Source organism: Nerophis ophidion, linkage group LG23, assembly GCF_033978795.1.
Source record: "Nerophis ophidion isolate RoL-2023_Sa linkage group LG23, RoL_Noph_v1.0, whole genome shotgun sequence".
Lineage (NCBI taxonomy): Eukaryota > Metazoa > Chordata > Actinopteri > Syngnathiformes > Syngnathidae > Nerophis > Nerophis ophidion.
Window position 1 is genome coordinate 19,996,183 of NC_084633.1, and position 14,675 is coordinate 20,010,857.

General features: G+C 40.5%; 1 protein-coding gene across 6 annotated transcripts in view; it reads right to left on the minus strand.

Annotated features, from left to right (window-relative positions):
- The window catches only part of srebf1 (sterol regulatory element binding transcription factor 1), a 145,677-nt gene that overhangs the window by 48,193 nt on the left and 82,809 nt on the right, over window positions 1–14,675 (minus strand). For all 6 annotated transcript variants that reach the window (XR_009803935.1, XR_009803934.1, XM_061885154.1 and 3 more), the window contains exon 14: window positions 14,025–14,134. Coding sequence is in view for 4 of the 6 variants with exons in the window: in XM_061885154.1 (XP_061741138.1) it covers window positions 14,025–14,134 (110 nt within the window). In the remaining 2 variants the exon portion in view is untranslated. The remainder of the gene's footprint in view (window positions 1–14,024; window positions 14,135–14,675) is intronic.

The window sequence follows — 14,675 nt, forward strand, 5'->3', positions numbered from 1 at the left end:
CTGGACTCTCACACTATTATGTTAGATCCACTATGGACTGGACTCTCACACTATTATGTTAGATCCACTATGGACTGGACTCTCACACTATTATGTTAGATCCACTATGGACTGGACTCTCATACTATTATGTTAGATCCACTTTGGACTGGACTCTCTCACTATTATGTTATCTCCACTATGGACTAGACTCTCACTATTATGTTAGATCCACTATGGACTGGACTCTCACACTATTATGTTAGATCCACTATGGACTGGACTCTCACAATCATGTTAGATCCACTATGGACTGGACTCTCACTATTATGTTAGATCCACTATGGACTGGACTCTCACTATTATGTTAGATCCACTATGGACTGGACTCTCACAATTATGTTAGATCCACTATGGACTGGACTCTCACTATTATGTTAGATCCACTATGGACTGGACTCACACAATTATGTTAGATCCACTATGGACTGGACTCACACAATTATGTTAGATCCACTATGGACTGGACTCTCACTATTATGTTAGATCCACTATGGACTGGACTCTCTCGCTATTATGTTAGATCCACTATGGACTGGACTCTCACTATTATGTTAGATCCACTATGGACTGAACTCTTACTATTATGTTAGATCCACTATGGACTGGACTCTCACTATTATGTTAGATCCACTACGGACTGGACTCTCATACTATTATGTTAGATCCACTTTGGACTGGACTCTCTCACTATTATGTTATCTCCACTATGGACTAGACTCTCACTATTATGTTAGATCCACTATGGACTGGACTCTCACAATTATGTTAGATCCACTATGGACTGGACTCTCACTATTATGTTAGATCCACTATGGACTGGACTCTCACTATTATGTTAGATCCACTATGGACTGGACTCTCACTATTATGTTAGATCCACTATGGACTGGACTTTCACTATTATGTTAGATCCACTATGGACTGGACTCTCACACTATTATGTTAGATCCACTATGGACTGGACTCTCACTATTATGTTAGATCCACTATGGACTGGACTCTCTCACTATTATGTTAGATCCACTATGGACTGGACTCTCACTATTATGTTAGATCCACTATGGACTGGACTTTCACTATTATGTTAGATCCACTATAGACTGGACTCTCACACTATTATGTTAGATCCACTATGGACTGGGCTCTCACAATATTATGTTAGATCCACTATGGAATGGACTCTCACTATTATGTTAGATCCACTATGGACTGGACTCTCACTATTATGTTAGATCCACTATGGACTGGACTCTCACACTATTATGTTAGATCCACTATGGACTGGGCTCTCACAATATTATGTTAGATCCACTATGGACTGGACTCTCACTATTATGTTAGATCCACTATGGACTGGACTCTCTCACTATTATGTTAGATCCACTATGGACTGGACTCTCACAATATTATGTTAGATCCACTATGGACTGGACTCTCTCACTATTATGTTAGATCCACTATGGACTGGACTCTCACAATATTATGTTAGATCCACTATGGACTGGACTCTCACTATTATGTTAGATCCACTATGGACTGGACTCTCACTATTATGTTAGATCCACTATGGACTGGACTCTCACTATTATGTTAGATCCACTATGGACTGGGCTCTCACTATGATGTTAGATCCACTATGGACTGGGCTCTCACTATGATGTTAGATCCACTATGGACTGGACTCTCACTATTATGTTAGATCCACTATGGACTGGACTCTCACTATTATGTTAGATCCACTATGGACTGGACTCTCACTATTATGTTAGATCCACTATGGACTGGACTCTCACTATTATGTTAGATCCACTATGGACTGGACTCTCACTATTATGTTAGATCCACTATGGACTGGACTTTCACTATTATGTTAGATCTACTATGGACTGGACTCTCACACTATTATGTTAGATCCACTATGGACTGGACTCTCACACTATTATGTTAGATCCACTATGGACTGGACTCTCACTATTATGTTAGATCCACTATGGACTGGACTTTGACTATTATGTTAGATCCACTATGGACTGGACTATCACAATTATGTTAGATCCACTATGGACTGGACTCTCACTATTATGTTAGATCCACTATGGACAGGACTCACACTATTATGCTAGACCCACTCGACATCCAGTGCACCGATCTCCCCTAGAGGGGAAGGGAGTCGCCTCCAAGGTTTCCCCTTGTCATCCCACTGGGTTGAGTTTTTCCTTGCTCTGATGTGGGATCTGAGCCGAGGATGTGGTTGTGATTTGTGCAGCCCTTTGAGACACTTGTGATTTAAGGCTATATAAGTAAACATTGATTGATTGACCTCGGCATCAATCTGGCAGTAAACTTACAGCAGGAGGAGGACAGAAACCATTTTGACGAGTCCGTCATGAGAAGTAAGCGCCACGTTCAGACGGGACTCACGCACACAGAATTCTAACACCGAGGCAGTGCTAAGGAAAGTCGGCCATTAACATCCCAGCCATGCCTTTGACACCCCCACCCCCGCCCCCGCCCCCAAGGTGATCACTGATTTGACAGCACTGAAGATAGATGAAGCAATTCAGAGGATGCCTCCCGTTTGGCGAGCTCCGGCCCCCTTTTTTTATTTTTTTTTTTTGCTCAGATGAGCGATCAGTGAGCACAAAGTGAAGCGGTGGGAGGGTGGAAACCAGCCCAGGAAAAATGGCGCCACTCAATCTCCGTAATGTGAAAATCAACGTTAGCTTGCTGCTTCCATTAGGAATATTAAGGAAAACGGAGCAGTTGGAGTGAAGATGGAGGGCTGGAAAAGCAAAAAGAAGTTGCAATGGCATGAAAACATAAGAACAGATTAAAGCTGCAAGCAGTGATGGACGGGACCGACTTCTGCTGCTGTTTCCTGCCTTTACCCAGTCAACATATCTTTACCTGCACATTACCTACCTTCCCTGCATCCTGGGGTCACACTGGTGCTTCCTGCCATCACCCAGACAACATATCTTTACCTGCACATGACCTACCTTCTCTGTATCCTGGAGTCCAACTGGTGCCTCCTTCTTTCACCCAGTCAACATATCTTTACCTGCACATTACCTACCTTCCCTGCATCCTGGGGTCACACTGGTGCTTCCTGCCATCACCCAGACAACATATCTTTACCTGCACATGACCTACCTTCTCTGTATCCTGGAGTCCAACTGGTGCCTCCTTCTTTCACCCAGTCAACATATCTTTACCCGCACATTACCTACCTTCTCTGTATCCTGGAGTCCAACTGGTGCCTCCTTCTTTCACCCAGTCAACATATCTTTACCCGCACATTACCTTCCTTCTCTGTATCCTGGAGTCCAACTGGTGCCTCCTTCTTTCACCCAGTCAACATATCTTTACCTGCACATTACCTTCCTTCTCTGTATCCTGGAGTCCAACTGGTGCCTCCTTCTTTCACCCAGTCAACATATCTTTACCTGCACATTACCTTCCTTCTCTGTATCCTGGAGTCCAACTGGTGCCTCCTTCTTTCACCCAGTCAACATATCTTTACCCGCACATTACCTACCTTGTCTGTATCCTGGAGTCCAACTGGTGCCTCCTTCTTTCACCCAGACAACATATCTTTACCCGCACATTACCTACCTTCTCTGTATCCTGGAGTCCAACTGGTGCCTCCTTCTTTCACCCAGTCAACATATCTTTACCTGCACATGACCTACCTTCTCTGTATCCTGGAGTCCAACTGGTGCCTCCTTCTTTCACCCAGTCAACATATCTTTACCTGCACATTACCTACCTTCTCTGTATCCTGGAGTCCAACTGGTGCCTCCTTCTTTCACCCAGTCAACATATCTTTACCTGCACATTACCTACCTTCTCTGTATCCTGGAGTCCAACTGGTGCCTCCTTCTTTCACCCAGACAACATATCTTTACCCGCACATGACCTACCTTCTCTGTATCCCGGAGTCCAACTGGTGCCTCCTTCTTTCACCCAGTCAACATATCTTTACCCGCACATTACCTACTTTCTCTGTATCCTGGAGTCCAACTGGTGCCTCCTTCTTTCACCCAGACAACATATCTTTACCTGCACATGACCTACCTTCTCTGTATCCTGGAGTCCAACTGGTGCCTCCTTCTTTCACCCAGTCAACATATCTTTACCTGCACATTACCTACCTTGTCTGTATCCTGGAGTCCAACTGGTGAATCCTTCTTTCACCCAGTCAACATATCTTTACCTGCACATTACCTACCTTGTCTGTATCCTGGAGTCCAACTGGTGCCTCCTTCTTTCACCCAGTCAACATATCTTTACCTGCACATGACCTACCTTCTCTGTATCCTGGAGTCCAACTGGTGCCTCCTTCTTTCACCCAGTCAACATATCTTTACCTGCACATTACCTTCCTTCTCTGTATCCTGGAGTCCAACTGGTGCCTCCTCCTTTCACCCAGTCAACATATATTTACCTTCACATTACCTTCCTTCTCTGTATCCTGGAGTCCAACTGGTGCCTCCTCCTTTCACCCAGTCTACATATCTTTCTTTACCTGCACATGACCTACCTTCTCTGTATCCTGGAGTCCAACTGGTGCCTCCTCCTTTCACCCAGTCAACATATCTTTACCCGCACATTACCTACCTTCTCTGTATCGTGGAGTCCAACTGGTGCCTCCTCCTTTCACCCAGTCAACATATATTTACCTGCACACTACCTTCCTTCTCTGTATCCTGGAGTCCAACTGGTGCCTCCTCCTTTCACCCAGTCTACATATCTTTCTTTACCTGCACATGACCTACCTTCTCTGTATCCTGGAGTCCAACTGGTGCCTCCTCCTTTCACCCAGTCAACATATCTTTACCCGCACACTACCTACCTTCTCTGCATTGTGTGGTCACGCTGGTGCTTCCTGCTTTTAAGCGGCCACCTTGAGACGGCATCAGCGCAGCGGTTCTTTGAAAGCTCGTAAAATCAAAACCGGAGCAGTTAAAAAAAACTATTGGCGCAACTTTTAGTCAGAAGGGGTTCAATCTCTTTCCTGTGCGAGTTTGAAGCCGACACGACAAACGCGCTCAGAGGAGATAATGATTGAAAAAAGGTGACGGTTTTTTTTTTACAAAACTTTTGTTTTGAAGGGGTAATTGCCAACTTCCTGTTGATTTTTGCTGAAGGATCTCAATTAATGAAATGTAGGTCTAAGTGAGACCTACATAGAGGTTTTTGTTTCATGTCTCTCCGACATTCCTACCGGAAGTTACAAGCAGTTCTGTCTGTGTTTTATTCCTAGGGGGCAATTTTGAGTATTGGGGTTTGTTTTTTTTATTAGATCGCAATTTTCGCCAGTCCTGATGTGTGTGTCCAGTTTGGTGAGTTTTGAAGCATTTTAAGGGGGTCAAATTTCAGCTCAAAGAGGCAAAAATGACATTTTTTAGGAAACTTTTGTTTTGAAGGGGCTTTTGCCAACTTCCTGTTGATTTTTGCTGAAGGAAGTCACTGTATGAAATCTAGGTTTAAGTCAGACCTACATAGAGGTTTTTGTTTCATATCTCTACGACATTCCTAACGCAAGTTACAAGCAGTTTTGTCTGTGTTTTTTCCTAGGGGGCGCTAGAGCGCAATTTTGAGTTCTGGGTTTTTTTGTTTGTTTTTTATTAGATGGCAATTTTCGCCAGTCCTGATGTGTGTGTCAAATTTGGTGAGTTTTGAAGCATTTTAAGGGGGTCAAATTTCAGCTCAAAGAGGCAAAAATGACATTTTTTAGGAAACTTTTGTTTTGAAGGGGCTTTTGCCAACTTCCTGTTGATTTTTGCTGAAGGAAGTCACTGTATGAAATCTAGGTTTAAGTCAGACCTACATAGAGGTTTTTGTTTCATATCTCTACGACATTCCTAACGCAAGTTACAAGCAGTTTTGTCTGTGTTTTTTCCTAGGGGGCGCTAGAGCGCAATTTTGAGTTCTGGGTTTTTTTGTTTGTTTTTTATTAGATGGCAATTTTCGCCAGTCCTGATGTGTGTGTCAAATTTGGTGAGTTTTGAAGCATTTTAAGGGGGTCAAATTACAACTCAAAGAGGCAAAAATGAAATTTTTTAGGAAACTTTTGTTTTGAAGGGGTTTTTGCCAACTTCCTGTTGATTTTTGCTGAAGGAAGTCACTGTATGAAATCTAGGTTTAAGTCAGACCTACATAGAGGTTTTTGTTCCATGTCTCTACGACATTCCTAACGCAAGTTACAAGCAGTTTTGTCTGTGTTTTTTCCTAGGGGGCGCTAGAGCGCAATTTTGAGTTCTGGGTTTTTTTGTTTGTTTTTTATTAGATGGCAATTTTCGCCAGTCCTGATGTGTGTGTCAAATTTGGTGAGTTTTGAAGCATTTTAAGGGGGTCAAATTACAACTCAAAGAGGCAAAAATGAAATTTTTTAGGAAACTTTTGTTTTGAAGGGGTTTTTGCCAACTTCCTGTTGATTTTTGCTGAAGGAAGTCACTGTATGAAATCTAGGTTTAAGTCAGACCTACATAGAGGTTTTTGTTCCATGTCTCTACGACATTCCTAACGCAAGTTACAAGCAGTTTTGTCTGTGTTTTTTCCTAGGGGGCGCTAGAGCGCAATTTTGAGTTCTGGGTTGTTTTTTTTTTTTTTATTAGATGGCAATTTTCGCCAGTCCTGATGTGTGTGTCAAATTTGGTGAGTTTTGAAGCATTTTAAGGGGGTCAAATTACAACTCAAAGAGGCAAAAATGAAATTTTTTAGGAAACTTTTGTTTTGAAGGGGTTTTTGCCAACTTCCTGTTGATTTTTGCTGAAGGAAGTCACTGTATGAAATCTAGGTCTAAGTCAGACCTACATAGAGGTTTTTGTTCCATGTCTCTACGACATTCCTAACGCAAGTTACAAGCAGTTTTGTCTGTGTTTTTTCCTAGGGGGCGCTAGAGCGCAATTTTGAGTTCTGGGTTGTTTTTTTTTTTTTTATTAGATGGCAATTTTCGCCAGTCCTGATGTGTGTGTCAAATTTGGTGAGTTTTGAAGCATTTTAAGGGGGTCAAATTACAGCTCAAAGAGGCAAAAATGACATTTTTTAGGAAACTTTTGTTTTGAAGGGGTTTTTGCCAACTTCCTGTTGATTTTTGCTGAAGGAAGTCACTGTATGAAATCTAGGTTTAAGTCGGACCTACATAGAGGTTTTTGTTTCATATCTCTACGACATTCCTAACGCAAGTTACAAGCAGTTTTGTCTGTGTTTTTTCCTAGGGGGCGCTAGAGCGCAATTTTGAGTTCTGGGTTTTTTGGGTTTTTTTTTATTAAATGGCAATTTTCGCCAGTCCTGATGTGTGTGTCAAATTTGGTGAGTTTTGAAGCATGTTAAGGGGGTCAAATTACAACTCAAAGAGGCAAAAATGACATTTTTTAGGAAACTTTTGTTTTGAAGGGGTTTTTGCCAACTTTCTGTTGATTTTTGCTGAAGGAAGTCAGTGTATGAAATCTAGGTTTAAGTCAGACCTATATAGCTGTTTTTGTTTCATGTCTCTACGACATTCCTAACGCAAGTTACAAGCAGTTTTGTCTGTGTTTTTTCCTAGGGGGCGCTAGAGCGCAATTTTGAATTCTGGGTTTTTTTTGTTTTCTTTTTATTAGATGGCAATTTTCGCCAGTCCTGATGTGTGTGTCAAATTTGGTGAGTTTTGAAGCATTTTAAGGGGGTCAAATTACAACTCAAAGAGGCAAAAATGACATTTTTTAGGAAACTTTTGTTTTGAAGGGGTTTTTGCCAACTTCCTGTTGATTTTTGCTGAAGGAAGTCATTGTATGAAATCTAGGTTTAAGTCAGACCTACATAGAGGTTTTTGTTTCATGTCTCTACGACATTCCTAACGCAAGTTACAAGCAGTTTTGTCTGTGTTTTTTCATAGGGGGCGCTGGAGCGCAATTTTGAGTTCTGGGTTTTTTGGGTTTTTTTTTATTAGATGGCAATTTTTGCCAGTCCTGATGTGTGTGTCAAATTTGGTGAGTTTTGAAGCATGTTAAGGGGGTCAAATTACAACTCAAAGAGGCACGGAATAATATTAATAAAACCTTAGAAATACAATAGGGTCCTCTGTCCCAAAGGGACATTTGCTCCCTAACAAAACAGAAGCATTATTATTACTACAGCAGGGATGTTGCTAGAACGCGTCCTGCGTCCTTCATGCATTCAAATCTGAAAGGACGCAGTAAACGCACTCTCCATACACTCAAATTTTCGCATGAAAAATTTTACATTGTGAACAACAACTCGTCTTTAAAAATGACAGCAACTAGGAGGGTCAGAGTGCAACCATTCGTTGATTCTAGAGATGTCCGATAATGGCTTTTTTGCCGATATCCCGATATTGTCCAACTCTTAATTACCGATTCCGATATCAACAGATACCGATATATACAGTCGTGGAATGAACACATTATTATGCCTCATTTTGTTGTGGTGCCCCGCTGGATGCATTAAACAATTTAACAAGGTTTTCTAAAATAAATCAACTCAAGTTATGGAAAAAAATGCCAACATGGCACTAACGTTTATTAATGAAGTCACAACGTGCATTATTTTACTTAACAAGCCTCAAAACAGCTGCTTGGAATTCGGGACATGCTCTCTCAGGGAGGAAGTTGAGGTGGGCGGGGTTGGATCAGGGATAGCGATGGGTCCTATTTTGTTGCGTCCGGAAGAGTTAGTGCTGCGAGGGATCCGGGTATTTGTTTTGTCACGGTGCGGAAGTTCTCCCGAAATGTGTTTGTCATTTTTGTTTGTGCGGGTTCACAGTGCGGCGCATATTTGTGAACAGTGGTAAAGTTCTTTATATGGCCACCCTCAGTGTGACTTGTATGGCTGTTGACCAAGTATGCCTTGCATTCACCTGTGTGTGTGAAAAGGCGTAGATATTATGTGATTGGGCCGGCAAACAACGCTTTATTGGCGCTCTGTACTACTCCCTACGTCCGTGTACACAGCACCGTTTTAAAAAGTCATGAATTTTACTTTTTGATACCGATAATTTCCGATATTGCATTTTAAAGCATTTATCGACCGATAATATCGGCAGCCCGATATTATCGGATATCTCTAGTTGACGCTGTTGGTAAATAGTGAATGGGTTGTACTTGTATAGCGCTTTTCTACCTTTTTTTAAAGGAACTCAAAGCGCTTTGACACTATTTCCACATTCACACACTGATCGCGGGCTGTTGACAAAAATCGTTAATGAAAATTGCATATATGTGTGTGTTGTGTATATATGTGTGTGTATATATGTGTGTGTGCATATGTATGTATGTAAGTGTGTGTGAATTTAAATGTATTTATATAGACAATATATAGCATCTACGCAGCACCACTGAATTGAATTATATTATATATATATATATATATATATAATATATATATATATATATATTATTGTATTATATATAGTATATGTATAGGGGTGGGACCTAATAAGTTTACTTCTTCCACTCCCTTTTGAGCCAATCTTGACATCTACAAAAGATTAGTCACATGTAATGTTTTCAATGTAGGTGTAAAAATAATGTATATATATATATATATATATATATATATATATATTTCTTTTGTATTTTATGTCATTCTTTTGTTGTGTTTGCATGGCTCAAAATAAACCATTCATTCATTCATTCATTCATTCATTTATTGTCGGGGGGTACTAGGATGACAGGTGATGCAAAAGAATAACATATACCCCATTATTTATTACCGTATTTCCTTGAATTGCCGCCAGGTGTATAGTATGCGCCTGACTAGAATTACTGCCGGGTCAAACTCGTTTCGCAAATAATTAGCGCATGCTTAGCATTACCGCCGGCTCAGGATTACTGCCGGGTCAAACTCGTTTCGCAAAATATTATTTTTTTTAGCGCAAGTCTAGAATTTCCGCCGGGTCAAACTCCGTCACGTCACGAGTGACACTTCACCTGTCATCATTTTCAAAATGGAGGAAGCTGATTTCAATCATTTGAAATCGCGTAAAGGGAAGAAGATTAAGAGCTATTCAGTAGGATTTAAGGTCCAATCTATTGAATATGCTAAAAGAACAGTAAGCAGCTATGTTTTATTAATATACCGTAGCTGCGTGTGTCAAATATGAGTCATTAAATGACTCCCGCCTCCTGGTGGTAGAGGGCGCTAGTGATCCTTCTTGCGACTACTCGCTGCAGAAGAAGTGACAACAAGCAGCAAGAGTTTATTTTTTTCCTCTCGCTTGCACTTTTAACATGGAGGATTACATATCTAAAATAAAACCGTTTTCTAAACTGACTTTCAATCGAAGCAGGAGGTAATAAAGGAAAATCTCCATCGAGACGGAGAGACTTTTAAAACTGAAGAAAGATAAGGAAGACTTCTATAAACAAGTTATCGATGCTTTTGATCAGAAGGAGCTGGCATGGACTTCATTTATAAGTAAAGGTAAGACCATAATAACGTTTTGTTTTTTCATTAAATGTGCTTTTCATGATGGTATCCTTACATCACACTCAAATTTATTAGCGCATGCCAACATCACTTCTAAGGTTACGACTAGTGTTGTATTTTGGTACGATACCAAACTTTATTCTAATACTTTTCTGTACTTTCCGATACTTTTCTGGATAAAGGGCATCGCAAATGTTGCATTATTGGCTTTATTTTAACAAAAAATATGTTGGTACGTTAAACATATGTTTCTTATTGCAAGTTTATTCTTAAATAAAATAGTGAACATACTGGACATCTTGTCTTTTAGCAGTAAATAAGCAAAAAAAGGCTCATAATTTAGCTGATGACGTATGCAGTCATTTATACACCTATTATTTTGTCAACATTATTAAGGACAAGCGGTAGAAAATGCATTCTTAATATACTTCTTCACTTAATATTAATATCTGCTTACTTTCTCTTTTAACATGTTCTACCTAAACTTCCGTTAAAATGTAATAATCACTTCTTCTTCTTGTTGTTTGATACTTTACACTAGTTTTGGATGATACCACAAATTTGGGTATCGATCTGATACCAAGTGGTTACAGGATCATACATTGGTCATATTCGAAGTCCTCATGTGTCCAGGGACGTATTTCCTGAGATTATAAACACAATATACATTTATTTTTAAACTAAGTCTCGTCTTAAGACCCACTTTTATTCTTTGGCTTTTAACACTACGTGAGTTGTGTAGTCCTCTGTGTTTTTTATACACTTTGATTTCTATTTTACTGTTTTAATTGATTTTACCCTTTAAAATAGTTTTTAGTTTTTATATTGTTTTTATTGGTTTTATATTTATTTATTTTTTTGTTTTTATTCAGTCATTGGTGGAGCATAATATTGTTTTTTTTTAATATTGTTTTTAACATGGCTGTGCAGCACTTTGGAAACGTTATTGTTGTTTAAATGTGCTATATAAATAAAGTGGATTGGATTGAAAAAAGATTTTGTGAAGCAAAAAAATATCAATGTAATCATTACAGTATCGACTAGATACACCCCTGTACTTGGTATCATTACAGTGGATGTCAGATGGATGTTAAAAACTTGGCTATGAAAACTAAAACTCGCACAATGGAAGAACTATGAACATGAAATAAAACTTATAAACTATGGCATGAAAAACTTACTTGGACCGAGAAAGAGCATGGATCATCGGCATGGATAACATAGGTGTGTAGGAGGTGATAGAGGGTGAGTAGAAGGTGATGTCGCCAGGCTGACTGCCTGGCAACTGCAGGCTTAAATGGTGATGTGGTGATTGACAACAGGTACATGAGTTCAAGTGAATCAGGTGTGTGAGTTGTGAAAACAGGTGAACTGATTGGTAGTCATGGAAACAAAAACACACCAGGGTGCGCAAAAACTGGAACTAATGGAGTCAAAAACAGAACATAGTTACTAGTTACTACTGATGATTAAAATGAAAGTGTACACTGTGACGCCGGTGAACTACGGTGTGTAGTGAATGATACTTGTAAGAAACTTACTTTATTTGTCGCCATGGAGACAAGGATTAGTGATTTAGAAGTAGCTAAAACACTCCTAACTAGGGCTGAACTTGAAATATGTCTTAAAGCCCCTCTTCCTGAGGGTGTTTCAGTGTTATAGCTTCATCTTTATCGTTACTTTTTAAGTCAAAATGCGTCCGTTCTCCCTTTTCTGTCTACACACTGTCTCTGCTTGTAAGTACTCTGTGATTGTGCGCTGCCGAACATGCTTCTCGGCTCATAAAAGCGGCAATGACAGGACGTGACCACAACGGGGGGGACCAGTACTTTTTAGGGGCGGTATAGTATAGAACAGGGGTAGGGAACCTATGGCTCTAGAGCCAGATGTGGCTCTTTTGATGACTGCATCTGGCTCTCAGATAAATATTAGCTGACATTGCTTAACACGATAAGTAATTAATAATTACGATGGTACTCAGTGTTAAAAATAACGTTCAAATTATAAAACATTCTCATGTATTTATATCCATCCATCCGTTTTCTATCGCACCTGTCCAAGATGTCGCATTAATGGTAAGAAGTAATAGATTTATTATTGGTTAAATTTAAAATAACAATGTTATTAAAAAGAATAAGAGACTTATTATACTCTAAAAATGTTGGTCTTGTCAAGACCTGGACTATGGTGTGGTTTGTTTTCCCGGGGTGCAAAGGTAATGACATTTTTAATCTTAACTCAAAAATATTACAAAAACAAAGGGTATAAACAAAAGGCGCTCTCAGTGGATGTTAAAAACTTGGCTATGAAAACTAAAACTCGCACAATGGGAGAACTATGAACATAAAATAAAACTTACAAACTATGGCATGAAAAACTTACTTTGACAGAGAAAGAGCATGGATCATCGGCATGGATAACATAGGTGTGTAGGAGGTGATGTCGCCAGGCTGACTGCCTGGCAACTGCAGGCTTAAATGGTGATGTGGTGATTGACAACAGGTACATGAGTTCAAGTGAATCAGGTGCGTGAGTCGTGAAAACAGGTGAACTGATTGGTAGTCATGGAAACAAAAACAAACCAGGGTGCGCAAAAACTGGAACTAATGGAGTCAAAAACAGAACATAACTAAACAGAACATGATCACAAAGGGGAGGAGACACTGCCCCAAGTGGAGAAGTTCAAGTACCTAGGAGTCTTGTTCACGAGTGAGGGAAGAGTGGATCGTGAGATCGACAGGCGGATCGGTGCGGCGTCTTCAGTAATGCGGACGTTGTATCGATCCGTTGTGGTGAAGAAGGAGCTGAGCCGGAAGGCAAAGCTCTCAATTAACCGGTCGATCTACGTTCCCATCCTCACCTATGGTCATGAGCTTTGGGTCATGACCGAAAGGACAAGATCACGGGTACAAGCGGCCCAAATGAGTTTCCAGGTCTCTCCCTTAGAGATAGGGTGAGAAGCTCTGCCATCCGGGAGGAACTCAAAGTAAAGCCGCTGCTCCTCCACATGGAGAGGAGCCAGATAAGGTGGTTCGGGCATCTGGTCAGGATGCCACCCGAACGCCTCCCTAGGGAGGTGTTTAGGGCACGTCCAGCTGGTAGGAGGCCACGGGGAAGACCCAGGACACGTTGGGAAGACTATGTCTCCCGGCTGGCCTGGGAACGCCTCGGGATCCCCCGGGAAGAGCTAGACGAAGTGGCTGGGGAGAGGGAAGTCTGGGTTTCCCTGCTTAGGCTGCTGCCCCCGCGACCCGACCTCGGATAAGCGGAAGAGGATGGATGGATGGATCACAAAGAAATGACAGGTCTTACTTAAAAACGCACGCATTTAGTTGTATTCGGTGTTTAAAAAATATGATACGGCTCTCACGGAAATACATTTTTGAAACATTTGACTTTCACGGCTCTCTCAACCCAAAAGGTTCCCGACCCCTGGTATAGAATATGATTCATTAGTATCGCGGTACTCTACCGAAAACAAGCCCAGTTACTACTGATGATTAAAATGAAAACATTCAACAAATGCATCATCAGCATCAGATACGTACCGGTCACAGTGGCCATGTTGGAGCCAATAGCAAAAGATTGGGATGTGGCACCAGCTGCATCAGAGGCACTAATCAGCAGCTGCAGATACTCCAGAGCATCAGCGTACTCCCTGATGAAAGAAATAAAAAAAAATGTAAATGAGAACATACTGAACAGCATTTCCTTCACATATGTGCAGTAGATGCAGCTTGTTGGATTTAAATGTACATCTTTTCTGAAGGGTTGGGATTTGAAAAGGTACAAAAAAATGTGGTTTTCTTTTTTTCTTAAATAAAGACGGATAAAGATTATGTCTAATATACTGAACTATACAAATGGAAGAAAAAATGAATGCTGGTATTGACTAGAGCAGTGGTTCTCAACCTTTTTTGAGTGATGTACCCCCTCTGAATTTTTTTTTCAATTCAAGCACCCCCTAATCAGAGCAAAGCGTTTTGGGTTGAAAAGAAGTTAGTTTTATTTGCAGACGACACAACGGCTTTCTGTTCAGGAGAGAACACAAAGAAGAAATGAATAAATTAAAAAAATGGTTTGATAAAAACAGGCTATCCTTGAATCTCAGTCAAACTAAAATAATGCTATTTGGTAACAGTAGAAAAGAGCATCGGACATGAATACAAATAGATGGAATAGATATCGAAAGGGTAAAA